The 24803-nt window shown below is 53.3% G+C and overlaps 1 protein-coding gene and 1 long non-coding RNA gene across 2 annotated transcripts in view; one reads left to right on the forward strand and one right to left on the reverse strand.

The window, feature by feature from the left end:
* Positions 1-9365, forward strand: part of CRYBA4 (crystallin beta A4) — a 16502-nt gene extending 7137 nt beyond the window's left edge. Inside the window, exons 2-6 of the mRNA XM_027980287.2 lie at positions 3663-3713; positions 4607-4725; positions 5902-6043; positions 8129-8271; positions 9032-9365. Of these exons, the coding sequence (XP_027836088.1) occupies positions 3675-3713; positions 4607-4725; positions 5902-6043; positions 8129-8271; positions 9032-9179 (591 nt within the window). The 5' untranslated portion in view covers positions 3663-3674 and the 3' untranslated portion in view covers positions 9180-9365. The remainder of the gene's footprint in view (positions 1-3662; positions 3714-4606; positions 4726-5901; positions 6044-8128; positions 8272-9031) is intronic.
* LOC121816971 (uncharacterized) lies at positions 7251-16845 on the reverse strand. The gene is made up of 3 exons (XR_006056727.2): positions 16498-16845; positions 14043-14142; positions 7251-8293 (listed from the first exon to the last, which is right to left on the reverse strand). It is a non-coding gene; the product is annotated as an uncharacterized LOC121816971 (long non-coding RNA).
* Between the last annotated feature and the right edge of the window lie 7958 nt (positions 16846-24803).

The raw sequence follows: 24803 nt of genomic DNA on the forward strand, positions 1-24803 counted from the left end.
GGAACGGATGCCAGAAATCTCCTCCTCCAATCCCCTCATTTCACACTTGGAGAAACTGAGGCCCGGGGGAACCATGGATTTCAACATGGCCACACAGGATGAACTGACGATCGAGCCAGCGCCAGGGGACCGCGGGGTGCAGCCGGGCCACGCCAGCCTGCAGTCTGCCTCCCTGGCCCCTGGTGGTGGTGATGGGGTGGGGAGAACGGGATTCTCCTTAGGTTCTTGCTTCTTCTGTGGGGGTCCCGGGTCCCAGACTCCCCACGGAGCCCAGCTCCGTCTCGCATGTCCCAGGGGCAGCTCTGCTGTCTGGCCAACCCCCACCTCTCAGCCCCTCACTTCCCAGCCTCCCCCCAGCCTTTCATCCTGGGCCAAGGCCTTGGTTGTTGTGGGGGGCAGCAACCGCAGGACGGGACAGCCACTGGAACGGGGGCCAAGATGCCTGCGGTGGGGGCCACCCACAGGTCTGGGTTTCAAGGCCAAGACGTCTGGGGCAGTTCCGTGTCCCCTACGGCAACGGGCGGTCAGCCAAACGGTGGGGGCAGAGGTAGGGGGGGTCCCTCCTAGGCCTCCCTCTCCCGTCCATGCTGGGTGGCTCCACTCTGAGCATCTGACTGACGTGGTTTCTGTAATCCTCATTATTTCGGTGGGGGCACTGGGATTGATCCTCTTCGCAGATGAGGAAACCGAAGCAAATTTCTTTGCCCTCTCTCAGCCCATTTCCTCATCTGTAAGAACGGAATTGGAAGTCACACGTTTTGAATTCCTGAACCCCAGCTCTTAAAAACCATGCCCTCTTGCTTTCATACAAGTAAGTATTTTCAAGTAATAAAGGGTAGTCATTAAGTATTTAATAAACATTTAAGCGGAGAAGGCAATGGCACCCCACTCCAGTACTCTTGCCTGGAAAATCCCATGGACGGAGGAACCTGGTGGGCTGCAGTCCATGGGGTCGCAAAGAGTCGGACATAACTGAGCGACTTGACTTTCACTTTTCACTTTCATGCATTGGAGAAGGAAATGGCAACCCACTCCAGTGTTCTTGCCTGGAGAATCCCAGGGACGGGGGAGCCTGGTGGGCTGCCATCTATGGGGTCGCACAGAGTCGGACACGACTGAAGTGACTTAGCAGAAACATTTAAGAGGAATCATTTCCCCCAGCTTTACTGAAATATAACTGGCACACAACAGAGGGTTAAGGTGTGCCGAACTTTGGCTTGATACATTTACAAATTGCAAAGTGATTGCCACCTCCCTGCCATCACACAGTTACTGTTCATGTTCTTGTGGGGAGAACACGAGAGATCTGTTCCCTAAGCAAGGTTTGAGTACACGTTACACTATCAGCTATAATCACCATGCTGTCCTTTAGGTCCCCAAACTCGTTAACCTTATAACTGGAAGCTTAAAGCTCTACCTCCCAGCTCCCGGTACCCTCCGTCTTACTCTCCACTTCTCTGATTTTGTCTTTTTACAGTTTCATATATAAGTGAGATCATACTATATTTGTCTTTCTCTGATTTATTTCGCTTAGCATAACGCCTTCGGGGGTCTATCCGTGTTGTCATGAACGGCAGGGCTTCCTTCTTTCTCAACGCTGAATAACATTCCATTGTATCTACATATCACATCTTATATATCCACTCATTGGATAAAGAGTGGACGGATAATCGGGTTATCTCAGCTATCCACTATTTTGGACAGTTAGGTTATTTTCACATCCTGACTGCTGTGCGTAAAGCTGCAATACACGCAGACGTGCAGCTGTGTCGATAGTAATTTTTTTTTAAATTAGCTGCAATGATGCCAGTGATGATGGAGACACGTGATGAACGTTAGGTTCCAGGAGCCGTTCCAGAACCGTGCTGCTGTTCGTGTGTAACTCACATTTACCCTCACAATACCGCATCTCTTAGGCTGAACCCAGTTTACCTGTATACCCATTTTACATATGAGGAAACTGAGGCTCGGAGAGACGGAGTAACAGGCTCAAGGTTACCCAGCCACCAAGAATGGGACGTAAACCTGGGCCGTCTGGCTACGGAGGCTGCATGCTTGGCCTTTCACCTTCCTGGCAACCTGATGTCAAAGCTGTGTCTTTGATCAAGCTGCATAGAGCCCACCCAGAGGGCACTAGCGTTGCCAGCTCCCAGCTCCCAGCTCCATGAGCTGATGTGGGCGTTCTCCAGCTCACCCGGAGGGGTCTGGTTTCCAGGCACGCTCTTCCCTGTGCCGCGACAGGACCCTCTTGGGCCAATTTCAGAGGGTGGGAGTTGGGGGAGACGTGTGGACGAAGCAAATTCTATGAACCCTGTATGTCCGGTGGTGCAGCACAGTTTGTAAGCATATTCAGGCCACCAGCGCCTTCCTTCTGCCCACGGAGCCAGTTGGACCCATCTCTGGGCTTTGTGGGCCCCGGGAGCCCTGGCCCAGCCACCTGTCCTGCCTGCGTCCCTCTGCGCTCCTTCAGCCCCATTGGGTCACTAGCCCCAGATTCCCACCTCTGCACTCTTGCCTAGCAAAAGCATCTCACTCGCTACAAATCCTCCACACCCTTCAGAACCGAGTTTCAATGCCACCTCTGCCATGAAGCCCACCCTGATTGCCCCCACCAGAAGACGAAGGGAGCTGGGAGAGGGGAAAGGTATAGGCATTTGTGGAATGCCTGTGCCAGGCATGTGACATACTCTCATGCCATTTTATAGTTTATCCTTGCTCCATTTTACAAGAAGGAATAGGGGGGAGGACCTGCCCCAGGTCACATGGCTAGGAAGGCTGAGGTGTTTGGACTGTTGGTCCACCGCTGGATTAGGGTGGAGCTGATTAGAGGGGACTGTCTTCCTCTTGCCTTCTTCACGGGTAATGCCCGAGGGGGGCACCCTGGCCTCTCCCTCCCAGCCGAGGCCAATGGTGCTGACACCTCTCCATCGGATACACAAGCAGGGCTGGCTTTTGTTCCCGTCACTCACTTGCTGAGTCAGGGCTCCGTCCCCCAGGGGCCCTCTCTCCTCCCTGCCTATAAGAGCCTGACCTCGGCCGTTCCCGGGTCTGGCATGTTCTCTGGGTCCATCTCGGTAAGTCCCCGGCTTGGAGAAGGGGTGGGATTCAAGCTCTGGGTGAGTCTCCTGGGAGACAGGGGAGCCCCTCGTCCCCAGTCCTGGGGGGATACCACTGAGTCATCCCGCATGCCATCCTCATCGAACCAGGCTCCAGACCTTGAGACCAGTACCTGCGACCGCCATCTGAAACCCAAATGATTCCTGTAATCCTGCGGCCTCACCTTCTGCTCTTAGAGCCTCCCTTCTGGGTCAGGCGCTGTCTTTGGAAGGCTCTCAAGCTGAGCACCTTGGCGCTTGCCAGGGGCGCAGCACCCACCCACCCGCAGCCATGGAAAATTCCCCCTACTGAGTAGATAAATCAGCACCAAGGGGGCTTAGAGGAACGGGACCCAGAATGGGTTCATTCTGAGACAGAGAGAGGATGGAAGAGAAGGAGATGGTACTGGAAAGTGGAGGAGGGGGACAGCCCAAAGCCGCACTTTGCCCTTCATCTGGGGCACTTCTGGACCCCACCTGGGTACCCATCTGCTCAAACCAGACTTCAGCTTCAAGGAGGGGAGCAGAGTCTGGGTGGAAGCTTCCTCACCTTCTTCTGTCGCCTAGGAAACGAGCGGCATGTCTCTGCAGTGCACCAAGTCGGCGGGACACTGGAAGGTAGGGGAGGCGCTGGGGGTGGGGGACGACGTCGGGAGGGAGAGGGCACAGGTCAAACCCAGGTCCTGCGGACCCCTGCCCCACCTTCACTGAGTTCCCACCTCACCCCTGGAGGGGGGCGGTAATGAGGGCCCATTTCACAGAGGATGTAGTCGAGGCTGTGAGAGGGAGAGGGTCTTGCCCAAGGTCACACACAGAGGTTCTTGACTTGAACTTGGGGCTTCCTGTCCCCAACTTTAACCGTCTCTCTGGCAGAAAACAACAGGTCTTCCCTCTAGCTCAGACGGTAAAGAGTCTGCCTGCAACTCAGGAGACCTGGGTCCGATCCCTGGGTTGGGAAGACTCCCTGGAGAAGGGAATGGGAACCCACTACAGTGTTCTTGCCTGGAGAATCCCATGGACCGAGGAGCCTGGCGGGCTACGGTCCATGGGGTCGCAAGAGCCGGACAGGACTGAGTGGCCAGCACCACTACCACCAGCAGAAAAGGCCAGCCGGTGATGGTGCACAGTCTCTGGGCGTGATTCCTTTGGTTTCCTCTGTGTTAAAAGAGAAGAGGGAAAAAAAAAAAAAAACCAAACCCTAAAACCTCTGAATTTGTCATCAGCCTTTGAACACCGGGAGAGCTCACAGAAAAGTTCAGTTACAGGGGCTGTCTTGGGAAAATTGGACTGTTGGTCGCATTACCACGTGGCAACAGTAGGTGGCGCTCCCGGGGTCTCAGCTCTCACCCTCCCGTCCCTGGACCCTGAAGGCATCTGAGTTTGCCGGCCCTGCGTTACCTGGCCTGCCCCTCACTGAGTCCTGGGGTGCATCCCTAACCCCTCACCGTCCCCCATTCCCCCCGGCTGCCCAGCACTCTGATGTGGGTCCCTACCTTTTCTCTCCGGCATAGATCGTGGTGTGGGATGAGGAGGGCTTCCAGGGCCGGCGGCATGAGTTCACGGCTGAGTGCCCTAGCGTGCTGGAGCTTGGCTTCGAGACTGTTCGATCTTTGAAAGTGCTGAGTGGCGCGTGAGTCCAGGGGGATCAGAGTTGGGGTTGGGGAGACAGGAAGGTATCTAGAGAAGGGTGCTGGGACTTTTAGGTGTTCGAGGTCCTATCTTCCCAGGCTCTAACTGTACCGGTGTGCCTCCGTGGGTTTGAGATGCTGGGGAGCACGAAGGATGGCAGTGTAAGGTTGCGCAGGTTGTGCACTGCCCAAATGTAGCGGGGAGCGGGGCAGAGAGGTGGGGGGGGGCGGTCAGTGGTGCATTCACCGAGTCTGCACATTGGATGAGGCAGCCCTGTGGGGGCAGACCTTCAAAATCCAGTGTTGGGTCTGAAGTGTCTCTGTTAGGTACAAATCAAAAGTCAATATCACTCACCAAAAGTGGAAGGTAACTAAAAATATAGTGAAAAATAATGCTAGTAATTTTTAGTTAAGCATTGCTGCCTGACTGAGGCTCTGAGCATGAGATATGTTTTGTTTAAAAAGAGAGAGAGAGGGGACTTCCCTGGTGGCCTAGTGGTAAAGAATCTGCCTGCCAATGCAGGTGATGTGAGTTCGATCCCTGGCTGGGGAAGATTCCACACGCTTTGAGGTAGCTAAGCCCACGGGCCACAGCTACTGAAACCTGTACCCTAGAGCCTGTGCTCCACAACAGGAGAAATCACCGCAATAAGGAGCCTGCACACCGCAGCTAGAGAAAAGCCTCCACACGGCAGGGAAGACTCAGCGCAGCCAAAAATAAAATAAATTTGAAAACTTAAAAAGAGAGACGGAGATTAATGAGATGACCAAAGCTGAAGTCAGCACTTGGTCAAGTCTCATCTACATGGCCCAGGGGGACAGGCGCAAGGGTGGCAGGTGCCTGCCAGTCCCCTGCCTGCAGGATGCACGGTGGGGCAGCGGGCTTCTCCACATCGGCACTATGGATGTTTGGGGTCAGGCAATTCTGTGCTGGCGGCTGCCCAGTGCATGGGAGGATGTTTAGCAGCGTCCCCAGCCTCTACTCACAAATGCCAGTTGTAAATCTCTCTCCTCCGGACTCCCAGCAAGACAACTACAAATGCCTGCAGACATTTAAAATGCCTCCTTGGGTGTGTGTGTGTGTGGGGGGCAAAGTCACCCCTATATGACAACCACTGGTCTGGAACTCAGGGTCGGAGGCCTCCTCACCCCTTGTACCCTCTACCCTCTGTTGGCAGGTGGGTGGGTTTTGAGCACGCCGGCTTCCAAGGGCAGCAGTATGTGCTGGAGCGGGGCGAGTACCCATCCTGGGACGCCTGGAGCGGCAACACGTCCTACCCCGCGGAGCGGCTCACCTCCTTCCGGCCGGTGGCCTGCGCTGTGAGTCCTGACATTGCCTGATCCCTGAGGGCGGGGGTGGGGGGCTGAGCCCCTCCAGTGGGGGCTTGGAAATTGGATGTCCAGAGTTCAGGTTCTCGTATCACTGCTTCAAGCTGTGGTGGTCCCTCCCCTCTCTGAGCCTCAGTTTCTTCATCTTAAACTGGGGCCATGGTACTTAAGTTCTGGGGGGGAAAAATGTACATGCGGACGGAGCCCAGCACAGACATTCTGCCCATTGCTGCTCTGGTTGTGATATGAACTCCTTCCTGCTGTGTGTCCTTTTCCTTTTTTCTGGCCGTGCTGTGCGGCTTTGGGGACCTTAGTGCCCTGACTGGGGACTGAACTGTGCCCCCTGTGTCGGGAGCATGTAACCCTAACCTCTGGACCACCGGAGATGTCCTTGCGTCCCTCTTTTCATGACTCAGGGGCACTGGGAGAGGCTGGGCACCAGAGATGGCAGGGCAATGGAAGAAATAGGGGTCCTATGTCTTATTCCTAATTCATGGTCAGTGGCCCTGATTTTATATTTTAGCTACTGTGTACAGAGTATGGGGGGAGGTGAGTATTATGACCCCCATTTTACAGACGAAAAAACTGAGGCTCAAAAAGGTGTATTTTTCTCCTTCAAAAAACAATTTTGATGAATTTTCAATAACTACAGCACATGTATTTGTCCCTTAAAGTTCAGGGAAAAACCCCATATGGCTGAATAAGAAAATAAAAGTCACTTATACCCACACTTCTGAGACAGAAGCCTACTGTTATCGGTACTTGAGATTCCCTTGGTTTCTGTGCTACCCACAGATGCTATCTGCAGCGATTGATGTCCATATCAATGTCTAGATCTGCGTATCAGCACCACCTAAGGCTATATATCTACATATGCATATCATTTGGTTGTACAAATTGAATCATAATGAACCTAAAGCTCGGAAACCAGCCTTACCCCCTCTGCAAATATATCCAGTCACCCTCCGGGTGATTAAATCTCACCTGTGACATTTTCCATGGTGCCTACCCAGTATACTGTCTCATGGCTGCTCACTTGTTCCACAGACAGCCCAGCCACTGTGCCCATATAGGGACCCACGCGGGCTCTCACAGAAGCGATCCCTGCCTTTACCTAGTTTACCAGTTCTGCAAAAGTGGATGTGGTTAATTTCATTTTATAGATGTGGAAACAGGCTCAGAAATGCTGTGGGACAGGTTTTTCTTTGTCTATTTAAACTTTTTATTTTGTATTGGGGTATAGCCAATTTAACAATGCTGCCATAGTTTCAGGCGAACAGGAAAGGGACTCAGCCACACATATACGTGTATCCATTCTCCCCTAAATGCCCCTCCCATCCAGGCTGCCACATGACATTGAGCCGAGTTCCATGTGCTATATAGTAGGACCTTGTTGGTTATCTATTTTGAATATAGCAGTGTGTACATGTTCATCCCAAACTCCCTAACTATCCCATCCCCCCATCTTTCCCCTCCGGCAACCATTAAGTTCGTTCTCTCCGTCTGTGAGTCTCTCTCTGTTTTGTAAGTTAAGCTCTTCTGCATCATTTCTTTTTCGATTCCACATGTAAGGAACGGCATACGATATTTCCTCCTTCCCTGTCTGACTTACTTCACTCAGTATGACAATCTCTAGGTCCATCCTGGTTGCTGCAAATGGCATCACTTCATTCTTTTTAATGGCTGAGTAATATTCCATTGTGTATATGTGGGGCATGTTTTTAAGCTCAGTCAGCTGGTGTGTGGAGAATCAGGATTTGAACCCAGATCTCCACACCCTGCTCTTAACCCTAGTGCAACACTCCAGCTTACCCCCTGATCCCCTGCTGTTGGGTGTCATATTGATTTTTTTGATTATTTTCTTTTTTTCTTTTATCACCAAGGCTTGTTGTCCTTGTTTATTCTGTGTAAATTTCAGGAAGGTTTTGCCTCTTATAAGGTTTCCAGTGCCTGTTGCCTTATTGTCCTTCCAGAGGGCTGGCGAGGAAGGCTGATTTTTGGAGATGAGAGCTGGGGTGCGGGGGCCTGCTGGGGCTTCCGACTGACACCCTGATGCTCTGACTCTCTTCCCTGCAGAACCACCGCGACTCGAGGCTGACCATCTTCGAGCAGGAGAACTTCCTGGGCAGGAAAGGAGAGCTGAGTGATGACTACCCCTCTCTACAGGCCATGGGCTGGGATGGCAATGAAGTGGGCTCCTTCCACGTCCACTCGGGGGCGTAAGTGGATCGAGGCTGTGCTCTGCAGGGACAGAGAGGAGGTTGAGAGGGCTGGGGGAACACCTCCTGAGGAGGATGGACCTCTTGGGAATCTCGAGTCCGCCTCCCTCTTACAGAAAGGGGAAGGGAAGCTCAGAGAAGACACCAGCCCTCGTCTAGTCCTGAACAATGTGAGGGTCAATGAAGAGGAAGACTCCTCCCTTCTTCCTCCTGCCATCCCCTCCCCCTCCTCCCTCTTCCTTCTCCCCTCCTCTTCCCTCCCCTCCCCTCCCGCCTTCCTCCCCCCTCCCCCCTCCCTTTCCTCATCAAATATTTATTGTGCCAGGCATTGTGCAGGCGCTAAATAACAATGAACCAGGGCACACAGGTGCTTGCTGTTGGCAGAGGAGCATGACTTTTTTTTTTTTTTTTTTACAAATAATCTGTTAATTACCTAATTACGCGAGTGCTACAAAGGTACGAGGGGGGACCGTGGCCTAATTTAGACGAGAAGTCAGACCGCCCCCGTTGCAGTGAAGATCGGGCTGAGACCTGGATGATAAATATTAACTCGACCAGGCAAAGAAGGGCCAGAAGGGTGTCGCTGGCAGACGGAAGCGCGTGATCTAGACGCCCGTGGCGGGCAGAGCAGGGCGCGTTCTGGGCAGGAGCGCGGGGTGGCTGGAGTGTGCTCGCAGCCCCGGCTGCCCCCGTGTCTCTGCCTTGGTGGCCGTGCTGGTGCCTCTTGAAAGGTAACGGTCTGCCCCCTTCCCTTTTCCAGCTGGGTTTGCTCCCAGTTTCCTGGCTACCGAGGCTTTCAGTACGTGCTGGAGTGTGACCACCACTCAGGCGACTACAAGCACTTCCGGGAGTGGGGTTCTCACGCCCAGACCTTCCAGGTGCAGAGCATCCGAAGAATCCAGCAGTGAGCAGAGGGGTCGGCGCTGAGCAGGGCACGTGTGCTTGTCTGGAATGGAGGAGCCGCGGATGCTGCAGCTGCTCTCCCGTCTGCCCGCCCCATAACCCGTATGCACCGTTAACCCTGTGGGCCAGTCCACGCACAGTCAGCACGAAAAACTAAAAGTAATACTAAAATAAAAGGCCTAGTGTCAGCCTGTGGTCTTCCATTTGGTGAATCCTTTCAGAGGATCAGCGTGTGGCTTTGCTGATTTTCTCTGTCGTCCGTGTTTCATTTCGCTGAGTTTTGCTCTTACCCTTCCTGTTGTTCATCTTCTATTATTTAGGGTTTACTTTATTCGTCTTGTGTCTAGCTTTTAAAGGTAGAGCCTCGAGTCATTAATTATGGCCCCTCCCCCCATATGGGTTTCCCTGGTGGCTCAGATGGTAAAGAATCTGCCTGCAACGCAGGAGCCACGGGTTGGCTCTCTGGGTGGGGAGGATGTCTGGAGGGCACGGCACCCCACTCCAGTATTCTTGCCTGGAGAATCCCATGGACAGAGGAGCCTGGCAGGCTACAGTCCATGGGGTCGAAAAGAGTCACACACACTGAAGCGACAGCATGCACCCGCGGCACGCACGCCCATATAGTCGCAGTTTAGAATTTCCCTGCAATCACTGCTGCTTCCCAGAAATTGTGATCTGATGTGTTTTCATTATCACTCACTTTGATATTTTCCAGTCTCCCTTATGAGTTCTTCTTTGATCCACAGGTTACTTAGGGATATCCTATCTGAATATTTGGGATTTCCTACATAATTTATTGTTATCGGTTTGTTAATTGTGATCAGAGACCATACTCAAGATTTCAATATTCTAATGAAACTTATTTCCTGGCCCGGATTATGGTCTATTTCTGATAGACGTGAAAATTTTAAGGTCTTACCGTTGTTCGGTGTAGTGTTCTATAAATGTGGACTAGGTCAGGTTGGTTCACAACTTTGGTAGGATTTTTTCTATATCCTTGCCAATTTTTAAAAAATTATTATTTTTTTAATCAATCACTCAGAAAGGGCTGTTAATATCTCCTACAGAGATTTGGGCTTTACCTACTTCTATCCTTAGTTTTGTTCATTTTTGCTTCCTGATTTTTTTTCCCTCAAGAACCTTGCTGCTGTTTTATGGAAAGTGAAAGGGAAAGTCACTCAGTTGTGTCTGATTCTTTGCGACCCATGGACTATACAGTCCATGGAATTCTTCAGGCCAGAATTCTGGAGTGGGTAGCGTATCCCTTCTCCAGTGGATCTTCCCAACCTGGGGATCAAACCTAGGTCTCCGGCACTGCAGGAGGGTTTTACTGGCTGAGTTACTAGGGAGGGTGCACATATAATTATTTTTAAATGTTTTACTTTGTATTGGGATGTAGTTGATTAACAATGTTGTGATAGTTCTAGGTGGACAGTTCTAAGGATCTCAGTCACACGTACACATGTATCCGTTCTCCCCCAAACTCAGGTACACGTATGTTTATGATTCCTGTCTTCCCAATAAACTGTCCCAAGCATGTGTTTTTTTTTTTTAAAGCAATGCATGGAGGGAGCAAGTTCTCTCCCTTAAAGCTTCACACCTTCCTTTTTTTCTCTCCCCAGTTCTTTCTCACACATACTGCCCTGGAGTCACATTTAACAGCTTCCACCTTCCCATTCCATTTGCAGCCTGAGTGGCCGGATCTGCACACACGTTCCTCGCCCCGCCCTGCCCTTACTGTCTCTCCTGGTTCTTTGTATATAGATTGTCTTAGCAATCGTAAGCCATCTGGCTGTTTTCCGGACTATCTTCCTCTGTCATAAGTAAGTCTGATAGAGTCAGGAAGGGGCGGGGTTCTGAACAGCCTGCTGGAAAAGATAACATTATCTGGCTCAGGAAGGAGAGGACAGTATTTGGGAACACTGGCACTTTTAGTCATTTTTTAACCCCTCTTTGTAGTATGCCGTTCATTCAAACAGCCACATGCCTGGGACCTCCTGTGCACCCAGGCCCTGGCAAATGGTAAACAAGAGACACAAAACCTTTTCTCTCACGCAGTTGGGTGGGGAAGGCAGACAAGTCCACAGTGGGCTATAATCTCCTGTGACGGGTGCTGTGATGAGGAGGTTTGGGTGTGTAGGGTGGATAAGCAAGGACCTCAGTCAGATGATGGGAGAGGGCTGGGAGGCAGTCCTTCCCTGGAGTTTATCGCTGCTCTGACCTCTCCTCTAGACTCCATCCCTGAATATCAGCTCCTTCCTCCACACCTCCACGTGGATGTCTGACGTACGTCTCAAACAGAATCCATCCACAACTGAAGCTATACGTTTCCAGCTGTGTGGGCCCAAACCTTTGGAATAATCCCAAATCTCTCACACCCCGCAGTCCAATGCACTGGCAAATCGTGGTGTCTGCGCCTTCAGAATGTACTAGAAACCAAGCCCTTGTCACCATCTCTGTTGCCCCTACATTGGTCCAAGCCGCTCTCTCTCCATCCCCGTCGGTCTCCCTGGTCCCACTTTGCCTCTGAACAACCTGTTCTTCAGGCTTCCCTGGTAGCTCAGTGGTCAAGAATCTGCCTGCAGTGCAGGAGAGCAGGTTCTATCCCTGGGTCGAAAAGACTCCCTGGAGATGGGAATGGCTACCTGCTCCGGTATTTTTGCCTGGGACATTCCATGGACAGAGGAGCCTGGGGTTCGCAAAGAGTTGGACGCAACTTAGTGGCTGCACAACAAATCTGCTCTGCACCCAGCAGCCAGAGTGGCCCCGTTGAAAACGTAAGGTGGGGGACTTCCCTGGCAGCCCGATGGTTAAGACTCCGTGCTCTCAGAGCAGGCAGCATGGGTTCAATCCCTGGTTGGGGAATTACAATCCCACAGGCTGCAAGTGTGGGTATATTTTTAAAAAAAGTAAGTTTGACCTTTGCTCCCCTGCTAAAACCCTCCCACACTTCCCACCCTACCCCAAGAACAAAACAAACCAGTATTTCCTAGTCTGACACCGAGGCTGGCCATGGTCTGCCTCCCCTGTGCTGTCTATGACCTCATGTCCCTGTAGTGATGTGTTCCTTAAACATCCCAGGCGTATTCATTTGTTGCTGCTGCTGCTGCTGTTGCTGCTAAGTCGATTCAGTCGTATCTGACTCTACACGACCCCATAGATGGCAGTCCACCAGGCTCCCCCGTCCCTAGGATTCTCTAGGCAAGAACACTGGAATGGGTTGCCATTTCCTTCTCCAATGCATGAAAGTTAAAAGTGAAAGTGAAGTTGCTCAGTCTTGTCTGACTCTTTGCTACCGCATGGACTGCAGCCTACCAGGCTCCTCTTGTCCATGGGATTTTCCAGGCAAGAGTACTGTAGTGGGGTGCTTACATTTGCCAAAACCAGATAGCACAGACAGTGGCTTAAACAACAGAAATCTACTTTCTCATGGTTATGGAGGCTGGAAGTTGATGATTAAGGTGCCACCAGAGTTGGTTTCTGGGGAGGGCTCTCTCCTCGGCTTGCAGACGGCCACCTCCTCCCTGTGTCCTCATGTGGACTTTCCTCTGTGTGTGAACCCCTGGTACTTCTTCCTCTTCTTATAAAGACCCCAGTCTTCTTGGATGAGAGCCTCACCCTAACAGCCTGACTTAATGATCTCTCGGCACACCTTTTCTCCAAATATCTTTATATTCTGGGGTATTGGGGGTTGGACTTCAACTTGTGAATTTTGAGAGGAAACGTTTCAGTCCACGAGACCAGGTTTGTTCCCACCTGTGGGTTCGGTGTTTTAAAAGTTATTTGGTGGTGCCAGGTCTTAGTTGAGGCACGTGGGATGTAGTTCCCTGACCAGGGATGGAACCTGGGCCCCCTGTACTCCTGCTGACCCTCTCATTTAGAATCAGGTGTTCACAGACTTGGAAGGAACTTCTCTATCAAGTCCAGTGTTTCTAAAGCTTTTTTTCTTTATTGCCACCCCTCCAGCGTCTTTTCAGACATTGTTTTCCAAACTGCCTCCCCTTTTGCCAACAGAATCTTAATGCCACAGATGTTAATATAATGTAGATCCATGTCCATCATATATGTACATCTGTGCTTCACATAAAAAGAATAATGTTTGGGGTTTATTTTTGTTTCGTTTGCGCCTCAGGTACCAATTTTCACTTCTTTGGGGGTACTATTGCCCCCATTCTACCCTGCTAGTGCCCAGTCGTGTCTGACTGTTTGTGACCACCTGGAGTGCAGCCCACCAGACTCCTCTGTCCATGGAATTCTCCAGGCAAGAATACTGGCTGCTGCTGCTAAGTCGCTTCAGTCGTGTCCGACTCTGTGCGACCCCATAGACGGCAGCCCCCCAGGCTCCCCCGTCCCTGGGATTCTCCAGGTAAGAACACTGGAGTGGGTTGCCATTTCCTTCTCCAATGCATGAAAGTGAAAAGTGAAAGGGAAGTTGCTCAGTCATGTCCAACTCTTTGTGACCCCGTGGACTGCAGCCTACCAGGCTCCTCCGTCCATGGGATTTTCCAGGCAACAGCACTGGAGTGGGCTGCTATTTCTCTAGGGCATCTTCCCAACCTAGGGCTCGAACATGAGTCTCCTACATCGCAGGAGGATTCTTTAGCTGCTGAACCACTGGGGAAGCCCCATTTCCAATGTATAACAGAGTCACGTCTCTTTTTATTATTTAACTAAATTTATTTGTTTAATTTTTTTGGCTGTACCACGTGGCTTGTGGGATCCTAGTTCCAAGACCAGGGATGGAACCTGGGTCCTCACTTAGGATTTATCAATGGCTGTTTTACAGGTATTGTTACTTGGTTCCTTGAACAAAAATTATGTCCTGTAGCTTTGGGTACTGTTGGTGTCTACAGTGCAGGAATACTCACAGCTTGCCGGAGTGTAATGTGAATCCTGACTCTCTCAGTCCGTGGGGTTGCAAAGAGTCAGACAAGGCTGAGTGGCTGAACAACGATAGCAGATGACTCTCTGGAAGGGAGAAGAGAGTGTTCGGGGTTTTTCAAAAGTACCTGACACACAACTGTTATCTTTTATTTTCCTTTTTGGTGGAGCATCTTGCCTCATGAATGACTTGAGGAATAAAGTGGTAAATGGGGCAGTTAAGTGTGATATAGTCATTCACAGCCTAGTATGAATTAGGTTGGAGTGTTCAGGTCCTGGCATTTGGCAGGACTTTAGGAAGGGCACTGCGGAGATGCTAAGTGTTGCTATGGGAGCAGGGATACTGTCCAGGACGTGGTGTCATGGTCAGTCCTAGGGAACGGGCATTAGGAAGACATAGGGATGAGGACAATTTAGAGAGGGGGCCTGAAGTCAGTCTGTGGATTCTGAGGTTTTGCTGAGGCCTTGGATGAGGGTTGGGTCTGGTCGCCATTTTCCACCTAGAAATGTCTCCACTCTGAGCCCCTAGAAAGCACTGGGTATAGGAAAGTTGTAACTCTAAAGCTGTACCTTCCACAAGGGGTGACTGTCTGACCCTGATAGTTCTGAACTGGTATCACCCCTGGGAACAGAGGCCATCACAGCATGGACACGCATCCTGGGCTCCCAGCTTGTCACCTCAGTTTTCTTGTCTGTTAACTGGGGAAACACAATACCCACCCCTTTGCTCGTGAAAAGTTAAAGGACATATTATATATGCCTGTGCCCAGAACATACACAAGGCACTCGATAAGGTCTCAAGAAAACTTCGGGGAAGTTGTTGGTATCATTCTCAGTATGGTTATTAGTAATACTTTAACTTTCTCTGTCTTTTCACTCTGATAGTCCTCTGTCTTTACCCCAACCCCCTTACAACCTTCCTCATAACAATAACAATGATGATAAAATTGATGATATACATTCCCCTGGTTTCTTTCATCTGGGATATAATTTAAACTTCACAGTAACTCCTTGACATTATCATTATCCCCATAAAGCTCATCAAGAACTTGAGGCTCAGAGGTTCAGAGAGGTCAAGCTACTTGCCTGAGGTCACCCAGCCCTGAAGAGCATTGAGCTCACTGTGGGTTGTATAAAGCTTCCGGAGCGTTAAAGAGATACTAGGCACAGTGGGATTTGTAAACAGTAAATTGCTAGGTTCATACCCTCCTTTGAAAAAGTTAAGAAAGTTGCCCCTTACACTTTAGCATGAATAAATGGGGAACCTTCTCATCTATCCTAAGTAAGCTGTGGGTCCCTAGGGGTCAAAGCAGGCCATATTTGCTGAGTGAAAGAATGGGGAGAGCCTCACTGGAATCTGATGGCAACCCTATTAAAAGCCAGTCCCGGTCAGAGCCAGAGTGAGGTTGGCAACTGTAAAAAATGGAACCCCAGATGTGAGATGACGGCCGGAGTGACAGGCAATAAAGAGACAATTTGTCAGGGGTGATCATGGGAGGGGGGGAAAGGGAGCGTGAAATCATTTTTCCCATCTTGCCAGAAGACCAATTCTCCTAGGTTATAAAGGAAGGGGCACTTGAATTATTGATGCTGTTTGTTCAGAAGTGAGTGTTACGCACAGAACACCAGTCACGCAGAACCCCACACGTGGTGCACGTGACCCACCACAGCGTCTGGGACTAGGGGTCTCACGCCAACTTCCTTTTGGCCCAGAGAGGGAAAGGCCCTTGCCTAAGGCCCCGCACTAAGCACCATCCACGAGGCTGCTCCGAAGCCTCCTGCCTACCTGTCTGGTCCTTTCTCTGGTTTACAGGGTCCTCACACTTAATGAATCACTTTCTCCTCCACCCCCCCCCCCCCCCGCCCCCACCGCCCTGGGAGCACAGAGGCCCTGACAGAGATGATGGTGGGACAGGTCAGACAGAAAGTAAAGAAACCACCCGGGATGAAAGGAGGCGAGAAGTGGAAGACCTTACCCGTCCTGAGCGTGTTTATGAGAGGGAGGGGCGGAGGGCGAGTGAAGAAATAGGCGAGAGGAGGGCGAGTGAGACCTGGCTAGGGAGCTTTTCCCGGAATCCTGCCAGAAGCGGCTGCGTGGAGCGCCTATTCATCCCTAACAAGGACCAGAGCAACGATGGCTCCAGTAACGGCGCTCATCACCGCAGCCCTTTGTTAAGAAACGGCACCTACTGAGGTCTGCTTCGAGCTGGTCACAGGGCCGGGCACTCAACCGCCGCCCCCTCGCCCCCCCGCCCCAGGCCATCGTCCCCAGCTCACTAACGAGGGACTTGAGCCCAGAAGCCCCCACTCCACCCCGCGCGCCCCACTGGGGTGGGGAGCCAAGTCTGGCACAAGCCCCCACGATGGGCTGTGGCCCCCGATCCCTACTTCCCACGGCTGTTTGCCCATCGCCTAACTACAAGACTGGTGGAGGGGAGATACCTCAGGGCGAGGAGGCTCTTTTCCTGCCTCACGCTCCTGAAGATTCTCTTGACACAAAAACGTGGCGGAGGCAGTCCTGCGGGTTGTGACCGGTTCCTCCTGGAGGTGACAGTCTGCCCTTTTCACCCCAGTTTCCCTTAAGAGCGTCGCCTGTCTCCCTCTCCGGGTGGAGTCCGCGGAGGACTCGCCTGATTGCAGAGGTGAGGAGAACAGCGGCGGGCCAGGTAACAGTCACCGTGATTGGTCCAAGGGATGGGCCTGTGATCCAGGGGGAGCCAATGAGAGGCCGCTCTGGAACTTTGGGACCATTTGGAAGGAGATGCTTTCTCCGCGCTAGGCTTGTGAACTGGCAGGTGTGAGATCGGGACTTGCCTTCGAAGGCAATATGAAAGCAAAACCAAGGCAGGGGAAGCCCTAGCGGCCAGAAATGAGCCCCACTATCCTGTTATGCAAATACCCCCTGCGCTATTTATCACATGAACCGAAAAACACCTTCTCCCTGTGTTTTTATATTTTTCCTTTTAAGATGTTTTAAGATGGGTTTGTCATCGACACTTGAACAAATCCTGGCTCTTTGAACTCTCCTAAACCCCTGAACCCATGAGGAGAAACAGAAGCGTTGACCACTTCCTCTCCTTGTCCCTAACCAGGGGCCCTGGTGGCTTTCCTTTTGGGCCTCCTTTGGGCCCCCTTTTTCCTCACCTGTATCTTAGAAGCTCTTGTTCTTTCACCGCCACCCCCCCCCCCGCCCCCCCCCCGCCCCACGCCAGCCGCCGGCTGTTCTTGGCCTTAGTGACCGCGATCTCTGCATCGCTGGCTCCGTCTCCTCTTCCCCCTGCAAGGCGTTATCAACCGCTTGCTCAGGTAAGAAGATAGGTTAGCACGTGCAAATGAATGTGCTTTTTTGCACGGAAAATGGGAAGCAGGGCTGAGACTCAAAACCAGTGACTCGTGCCACTCTGGCCAGGGCTCTTCCTCCTTCCTCTGTGAGGAAGCAGTGCAGTCTGCCCGGGCCTGAGACCGATTTCTTCACTGAGGTTCAACCGAAGGCTCCACACTAGTTCACCAAGGTAGCTCAGGCGCTTCCCGGCCCCTCCAGCCCACTGGGCCACCACGGGAATCTAACAAACCTCCACCCGAGACCTGCGCCGCACCGCCACCTGGTGGCCGCATGTGAAAACACACCTCCTAGAGGCTGGACTTCCCTGGTGGCTCAGAGGTTAAAGCGTCTGCCTGCAATGTGGGAGACCTGGGTTCGATCCCTGGGTTGGGAAGATCCCCTGGAGAAGGAAAGGGCAACCCACTCCAGTATTCTTGCCTGGAGAATCCCATGGACGGAAGAGCCTGGTGGGCTACGGTCCACGGGGTCGCAAAGAGTCGGACACGACTGAGCGACTTCACTTCACTTGGAGGCTGTCAGGAGACTGTTCTACCCTGGGCAGGTGGAGTAGGGAAAGAGGTGGTGGAATACGGGTTGGTGGGACAATTTCTAGGAACTTTGGAATCTGAGATTTGATTAGGGGCCTGATGTTCCTCCTCTGTTTCCCTGTCACACCTGTGTTTCCAACGTCCTTTCTCCTTGTAGACCCTGGATACCTTCGAAAGGAACTGCGTTCCCTCTTTGCCTTGACTGCCAGGATGCTCGGGACCAAAGCACAATCCACCACTAGCAACTGGGCAGTACCAGGTGACAGGCTTTGGAGGAGGAGCTTAATCCCTGACTCCATATTCCTTTCTGTGAGCCTCATTTTCTCCATTGTATATTTAGTTTTTTGCCTGGGCTGGAGGGCATCCTTAATCTTTTTTAAAGAATTTTTAAGTTAAAAAGAATCTATGTATTCACTGATTTTTTTGGCTGTGGTGGGCCTTCATTGCATCACAAGGGCTTTCTCTACTTGCAGTGAGCAGGGGCTTCTCTTCATTGCAGGGCACAGGCTTCTCATTGCAGTGGCATCTCTTGCTGTGGGGCACGGGCTCTAAGGGGCACAGGCTTCAGTAACTGCAGTGTGTGAGCTCAGTAGCTGTGATGCACAGGCTTAGCTACTGCCCGGCATTAGGGATCTTCCCAGATCAGGGATCGCAACTGTGTCCTCTGCATTGCAAGGCAGATTCTTAAACACTGGACCACCAGGAAAGCCCCTGAGGGCGTGCTTATAAGCCACACTGTGTGTGTGTGTGTGTGTGTGTGTGTTAGTCGCTCAGTCATGTCTGACTCTTTGCAACCCCATGGACTGTAGCCTGCCAGGCTCCTCTGTCCATGGGATTCTCCAGGCAAGAATACTGGAGTGGGTAGCTATTCCCTTCTCCAGGGGATCTTCCTGACCCAGGGATCGAACCCAGGTCTCCCGCATTGTAGGCAGATTCTTTACCATCTGAGCCACCAGGGAAGCCCAGCAAGCCGCTTTAATTCCCTTCTTTGTGGGGGACAGGGCTGACAAAGCAAGGTTAAAAATTCAGAAAGAGCTTCCTGCCTTCTACAAGTCTTGTCTCCTCCCCTATAAAGTGGGCACAGGAAGCCCTGCCCTGTGGGGTTTTGTGGGAGCCTGCGGAGATGCCCAGCGCCTGTGTGTCTCCGGTCTCTGTGCCGCCAGCCCGCCCCGGGTTCTCTGCTGCTTGCCGGGGGCAGGCCGGGATGCAAAGAGGATCCAAAGCCCAAATCTCTTTGCCTCCACTCCCACTCTGGGCTCTGGAGACCCACTGGGTGCCCCTGCTAGAGTCTGGGGCCCTGAGCCCCGCCCCTGTCTGCCTCCTGGAGGACTTCTGGCCTCCAGAACTTTCTGCCTCCTGCCTGCAGACACCGCAGCATTCCCAGCCGATCTGCAGAGTCCAGATGCATCTCATAAATAAAGAATGCGTTGTTCCTGCAGAATGGCTGCGGCGTGGCCGCGTGGGGATGGGGAGGTAGGGAGACGGGGCTGCAGGATGCAGGGAGGACTGCATGGGCTGCTGCCCCCAGACCAGTGCGGCGGGCACTCGGAGAGCCCGGGAAGGTGTGACGGGGCCAGATCTGGATGCAGACTGCTGGGGCTGAGTCTCGGCTCAGACACCTCCTAGCTGTGTCCCTCAGCTTCAGTTTCCGTGTCTGTAAAATGGGGATAATACCAGTACTGGTACCATGGGCTGTTACGGCCATTGCACTTCGAGCGTTTAGCCCAGGAGCTGGAACACAGTAAATGCTCAGTGACTGTTATTTGCCCCGAATTTCCTTAGTCGTCTTCTTCAAGAGCTTTGCATTCGCTTCTGCTCTGGGGATCAGTGAGGACGGGGGTTCACACGGCGTCTGAGTCGGGGCGGGGAGATGATGGGCTGCAGGAAAGGGAGGACCCAGCGAGAGGGGCTCAAGGCGACGGCAGCAGGTGTTTGGAGAAAGGGATGAGGACACACCACTAACTCACACAGGCAGACAAGTTCTGGGAAGCGGACAGCGGCTCTGCAGCCAGTTCAGCGTGGGCGCTTGAGCTGGTTGACTGGCTTCTAAAGGAGAAGGTGCCCTTTGGAAGGCAGACACAGGTTATACCATCAGCATGCCTGCGTTGCAACAAAGCCTTGGGTGAGTCACCTTCCTTCTCTGGGTCTCTGTCTGTCCATCTATTAAACGGTTTCTGAGAAGCCTTCCAGAACTGCAGCATTTACACCTGAAGGTTTAGTTGTTCTTTTGACCAACGTACATGGAGGGCCACCTGTGAGTCAGACCCCGGGGGCGAGCTCTGGTGGTGCGTGGGTGGATAAACAGCAGGTTCCTCCCATAAAGGATCTCACAAGCTGGTGTGTGTGCGTGTGTGCGTGTGTGTGAGCATGTGTGTATACACACAGACAAATAGCTATGTAATCTCCAACTAAAAGGAGCCCCGAAGGGGCGGGACATGGGTCAATCAAGGACTGTGTGTAACAAACGGCCTTGACTTTGACCAGGAGAAGGTTTCATCCCTTCTCCAAGTGTCCTTGTCCGAGACAAAGACACTCAGGCGGGGCCGGGGGTGGCGGCCGGGTGGCAAGTGGAGCAGGAGCGTGGTGAGGGATGGACGCGGGACCGTCAGCAGGAATCAGCCAAGGCAGGGCCTTACCGGGAAGGCAAGGCGCTCACTCTTCATCCTGCGACCCTGAAGGGCTGTGGGCTGAGGCGGGGGGGGGGGGCAATGAGGTCAGCTTTGCATTTCGAGACCCTTCTGGCTGGAGTGAGGGGAGCAGACCAGAGGGAAGCCGGAGGTCCCAGGCCGGGGTGATGGAGGCAGAGAGCCGGAGTGAGCAGGGTTTGGTGAGTGTGCAGGTTTGGTGAGTGTGCAGAGCATGCACTGATGGGGCTGCGGGCGCATCGGGTCTGGGCGTGAGGCTCTGCAGGGAGTGTGTCCCCCTTTCCGGTTCCTTCTGGCCCCTCCCTGGCTCTGCCAGCATCTGCCCTTACAGGAGAAGAAATAGGCTGGGAGGGCGGGCAGGATGGGGAGAGGCTGGCCGGCTGCAGCACCTGCTGGGGCGGCTGGGGAGGCCAGGGAGCAGGTGCGGGGCGTCTGTTTGCAGACGGATCGCGAGATGGGCTGGGTGAGAATGGCACACTCGCTGCCTGCCTTCTCTGTTGTCTGGACACAAAAGCGCAGACAAAGGAGCAGCAGGGACACAGGACGCACAGAGGCTGGCTCACACAGCACACACACACACGTGTGCACACATGTGCGCATGCACACGCACGCACACGCACACCCACACGCTTACACACGCCAAACCCTCCTCACCCCACCCACTGCCACCAGGGTCTCTGCTTCCATCACCCCGGCCTGGGACCTTCGGCTTCCCTCCACACACACACGCGCACACACACACACGCACACACACGCACACGCACACACGCACACGCACACACACACACGCGCACGCACACGCACGCACACGCACACGCACGCACACAGGCACACGCACGCACGCACACGCGCACACACACGCACGCGTACACACACGCACACGCACACACGCGCACACACACGCACGCACACACGCACACGTGCACGCACACACACACGCACACACACACACGCACACGCACACGCGCACACACGCACACGCACACACATGCACACATGCACACACACGCACGCGCACACACACACATGCACACGCATGCACCTGCACAAAGGGGAGGGGGCAGGGGCTGGCCCTCGCAGAACAAGGAGCCAGGTGGGGATGGGGAAGGCTCGTGTGACCTCAAGCAAGGCTGCTTGGTCTCCGAGCCTTGCTCCGGGCACCACAAACAAAGAGGCTGGGGAACACCAGTTAACCCCAAACCCTGCGGGTCCTATGGTCTCTTCCTCAAAGGATAACTGATCAGGGGTCCTAGAGTCAAGGGTACACCTTCAGGTCCCGTGTGTGGCGATGGTAAAGAAGGAGACCACGAGTGTGGAGTGGGGCCCACACCAGCCCATACTGAGTTAAACCAGCAGCTTGGACGCGCACGTGTGAAAGAGCACATGAGCGGTGGACAGGACTGGCTACCTACATGCCCTGCAGACAGGGTTGATGTCTGAGGAGTTCCTGAGACCCGTTTATCATAATTTCTCGGGACCAAGGACTCTGGGTCTTGGTCTCTAACGGTTCTTCAGGAGAGAGAGGAGAGAGGTGGGGGGGGGATGTTTACACCACGTGTTTCCGGCAGTCGAGTCCCTTAATTGTTCTGAAAGCCCCGCAGGACAGGTTGTGTTGTGCCCCTTTTACAGAAGAAGAAACCGAGGCCCAGAGCAATGTCACATCATGAGTAAAGGGCAGATTCCTGACTCCCGCATCCATTTCTCAGCTGCCAATTGAGCTGAGAGGAAGGTAGAGGAAAGAAACAAATAGCCAGGTGGTAGAGGGCCTGGCAGTGCCTGGTGAGTGCCTCCTCACTGCTGGAGAAAGACAGACACCTGGTAATGTTGCCTGGACACCTGGATACAGCTATGCCTGAAACAGTTACAGCGACGGACTTATTTTTCTGCCACTTGAAACTGAAAAGGTTCTAAGAAGGAATAGTTATACTTCCTGTGACTTTCAGTTCTCGGTCCCGGGTACAGTGTCTGGCACTCAGTAGGCCTTTTACTGACCTGAAAGATGAGTTGGGTCATTAATATATAAATTCTCCCAAGTCCCCTGAACTTCGTCATGATGGCATTGCTCCCCATGACTTCTGCTCTTTCCCCGACTAGGTGGGAGCTTCAGGGAGGTGGGGGGAGGGCTCTGTATTCCTCACCAGCATATGCCGGGTTGGCACCCAGAGGGTGGAAGCTTCTTAAGCTGGGGAGACCTTGGATTCGTGGAGGGCAGGGTGGGCTCTGCTGGGTAGGATTGGGCAGTGGTGGGTGATGGGAGTAGGCAGCATGCCCCATGGCGTGTCCCCGGGACCCTCACCGTGCCTGGGCACCCCAGTGGCTCTGTGCTGTGGGCCCCGTGACTCCCTGCTGACTGCTGTCTCTGGCCAAGGGCATCTGTTGGGTGTGTGCCCGGGGCAGCCTGGAGGAGGCAAGGGGTCGATGTGCGGGGAGCATCCTTCAACCACATAGGGTGAGAGTTGGGGACAGGCCCCCTGATTCCCTGGACCTCACCTGGGACAGCTCAGGCGTGCCCCACCTGTCAGAGCGCCTCAGCAGGGCAGTGGCCACAACCACTTTCTTCTTCTTACAGACTGGAGTGTGTCTCCCTAAAGTCATAGGTGGAACTGAGTATGACCCCAGTGCAACTGTATCTGGAGAGAGGGCCCTTATGGAGGTCACGGAGATTAAGTGGGGCCCTGATCCCATAGGACTGGGGTTCGGATAAGACCAGGGCTGTACACACAGACGAGTGGCCCTCTGGGGAAGCAGCGGGAAGGTGGCTTTCTGCAAGCTGTGGGGAGAGGCCTTGGGAGACACCAGCCCTGATGCCCCCTTGACCTTGGCCTTCCAGCCTCCAGAACCGTGAGAAGATAAAAGCCTGCGGCTGAAGCCCCCTGTCTGTGGCATTCTGTGACGGCAGCCCTAGCAGAGCGATGCCCTCACTGATCCACCCAGTCTGGCCCCTCGGTCTTCCTCGTCTTCCTCCGTTAGTCCACTCTCCAACTCGTCTGCTTCATCCTGGGATCAGCTCCAAGTCAACTATGAGCGTGTGAATCCTTGTCTCAGAGTCTGCACCTTGGACAGTCCAGGCTCACACTCCTGTCCACGCTTTATCTAGCGGCACTGCTGGCCTTTGCGCTTGAAGGCAGCCCCTGGAGGCAGAACAGAGAAAAGACTGGAAAACACGGAACTCTACTCATCCGTGGCAATGCTGCTGAGCCAGTGATGTCCGTCCTGGACTGAGGGAGATATCAACCACTGCTGTGCCTGCCCAGGGCAGGGCGGTGAATGGACCCCAAAGTGTCCCTAGCAAGGTGGTGGCATCCAGCTGACCGCGGGCCAGCGCATCCTTTCTAGGGGAAGGACTGGGTGAGCGTGACTGCAGATTTTTTTTTTTTCCAGTGATTCTGAGCGCAGCTTTTGGAAACAGTGCTGAGCCTGAATCTCTGCTTCAGCACTTTTTAGCTGGCTGACCTGGGGTAAATCACACTCCTTCTCTGAGCCTCGCTCTCCTTATCAGATGGAAATGATATTGACATTTTCTCAGAGGATGCTGGGGGTGGGGGATGTGGGTAAAGCCCTTGAACAGTGTCAAGTTAGTGGGGCGGGGTAAGTTCATTGCTTCTGAAGGTGATGATGGGGTGGGGGTTGGGGCGGGGAGAGGGAGGTCCGGGAACATTGAAGGGCAAGTGCTTTTTGTGGCCATGCCACACGCGGCTCTCCTCTGCAGTATGAGCACTTTCCCCTGAATTTAGGGAGCTCCACCTTCATCCCTCTTGCTGGAGGAGCCTGGCAGGCTGCAGTCCATGGGGTCGCAAAGAGTCGGCACGACTGAGCAAATTCACTTTCGCTTTTCACTTTCATGCATTGGAGAAGGAAATGGCAACCTACTCCAGTGTTCTTGCCTGCAGAATCTCAGGGACGGAGGAGCCTGGTGGGCTGCCGTCTATGGGGTCGCACAGAGTCGGACATGACTGAAGCAACTTAGCAGCAGCAGCAGCAGCACCCTCATCCCAGTGATGATAGCTACTTTGATGAGTGAAAATGAAATTTCTATCTGAGTGAGCCTGGGAGCTGAGCTGCTGGCTCGGGGAACAGCTGTCAGAGAGAAGCTCCCCCGAGGCCCGGATGGAGGCACACAGGCTCTGTTAATAGCTTGGCTGGAGGGCAGATGAAATCTGGCTCTTCCCAGAGCCCTTCCTTGGAGGATACAGCAGGTGTGGCCAGGCAGAGAGGCGGCACTGGGGAAGGAGG

The sequence above is a fragment of the Ovis aries genome, chromosome 17 (genome assembly GCF_016772045.2).
Source record: "Ovis aries strain OAR_USU_Benz2616 breed Rambouillet chromosome 17, ARS-UI_Ramb_v3.0, whole genome shotgun sequence".
NCBI classification, from domain to species: Eukaryota; Metazoa; Chordata; class Mammalia; order Artiodactyla; family Bovidae; genus Ovis; species Ovis aries.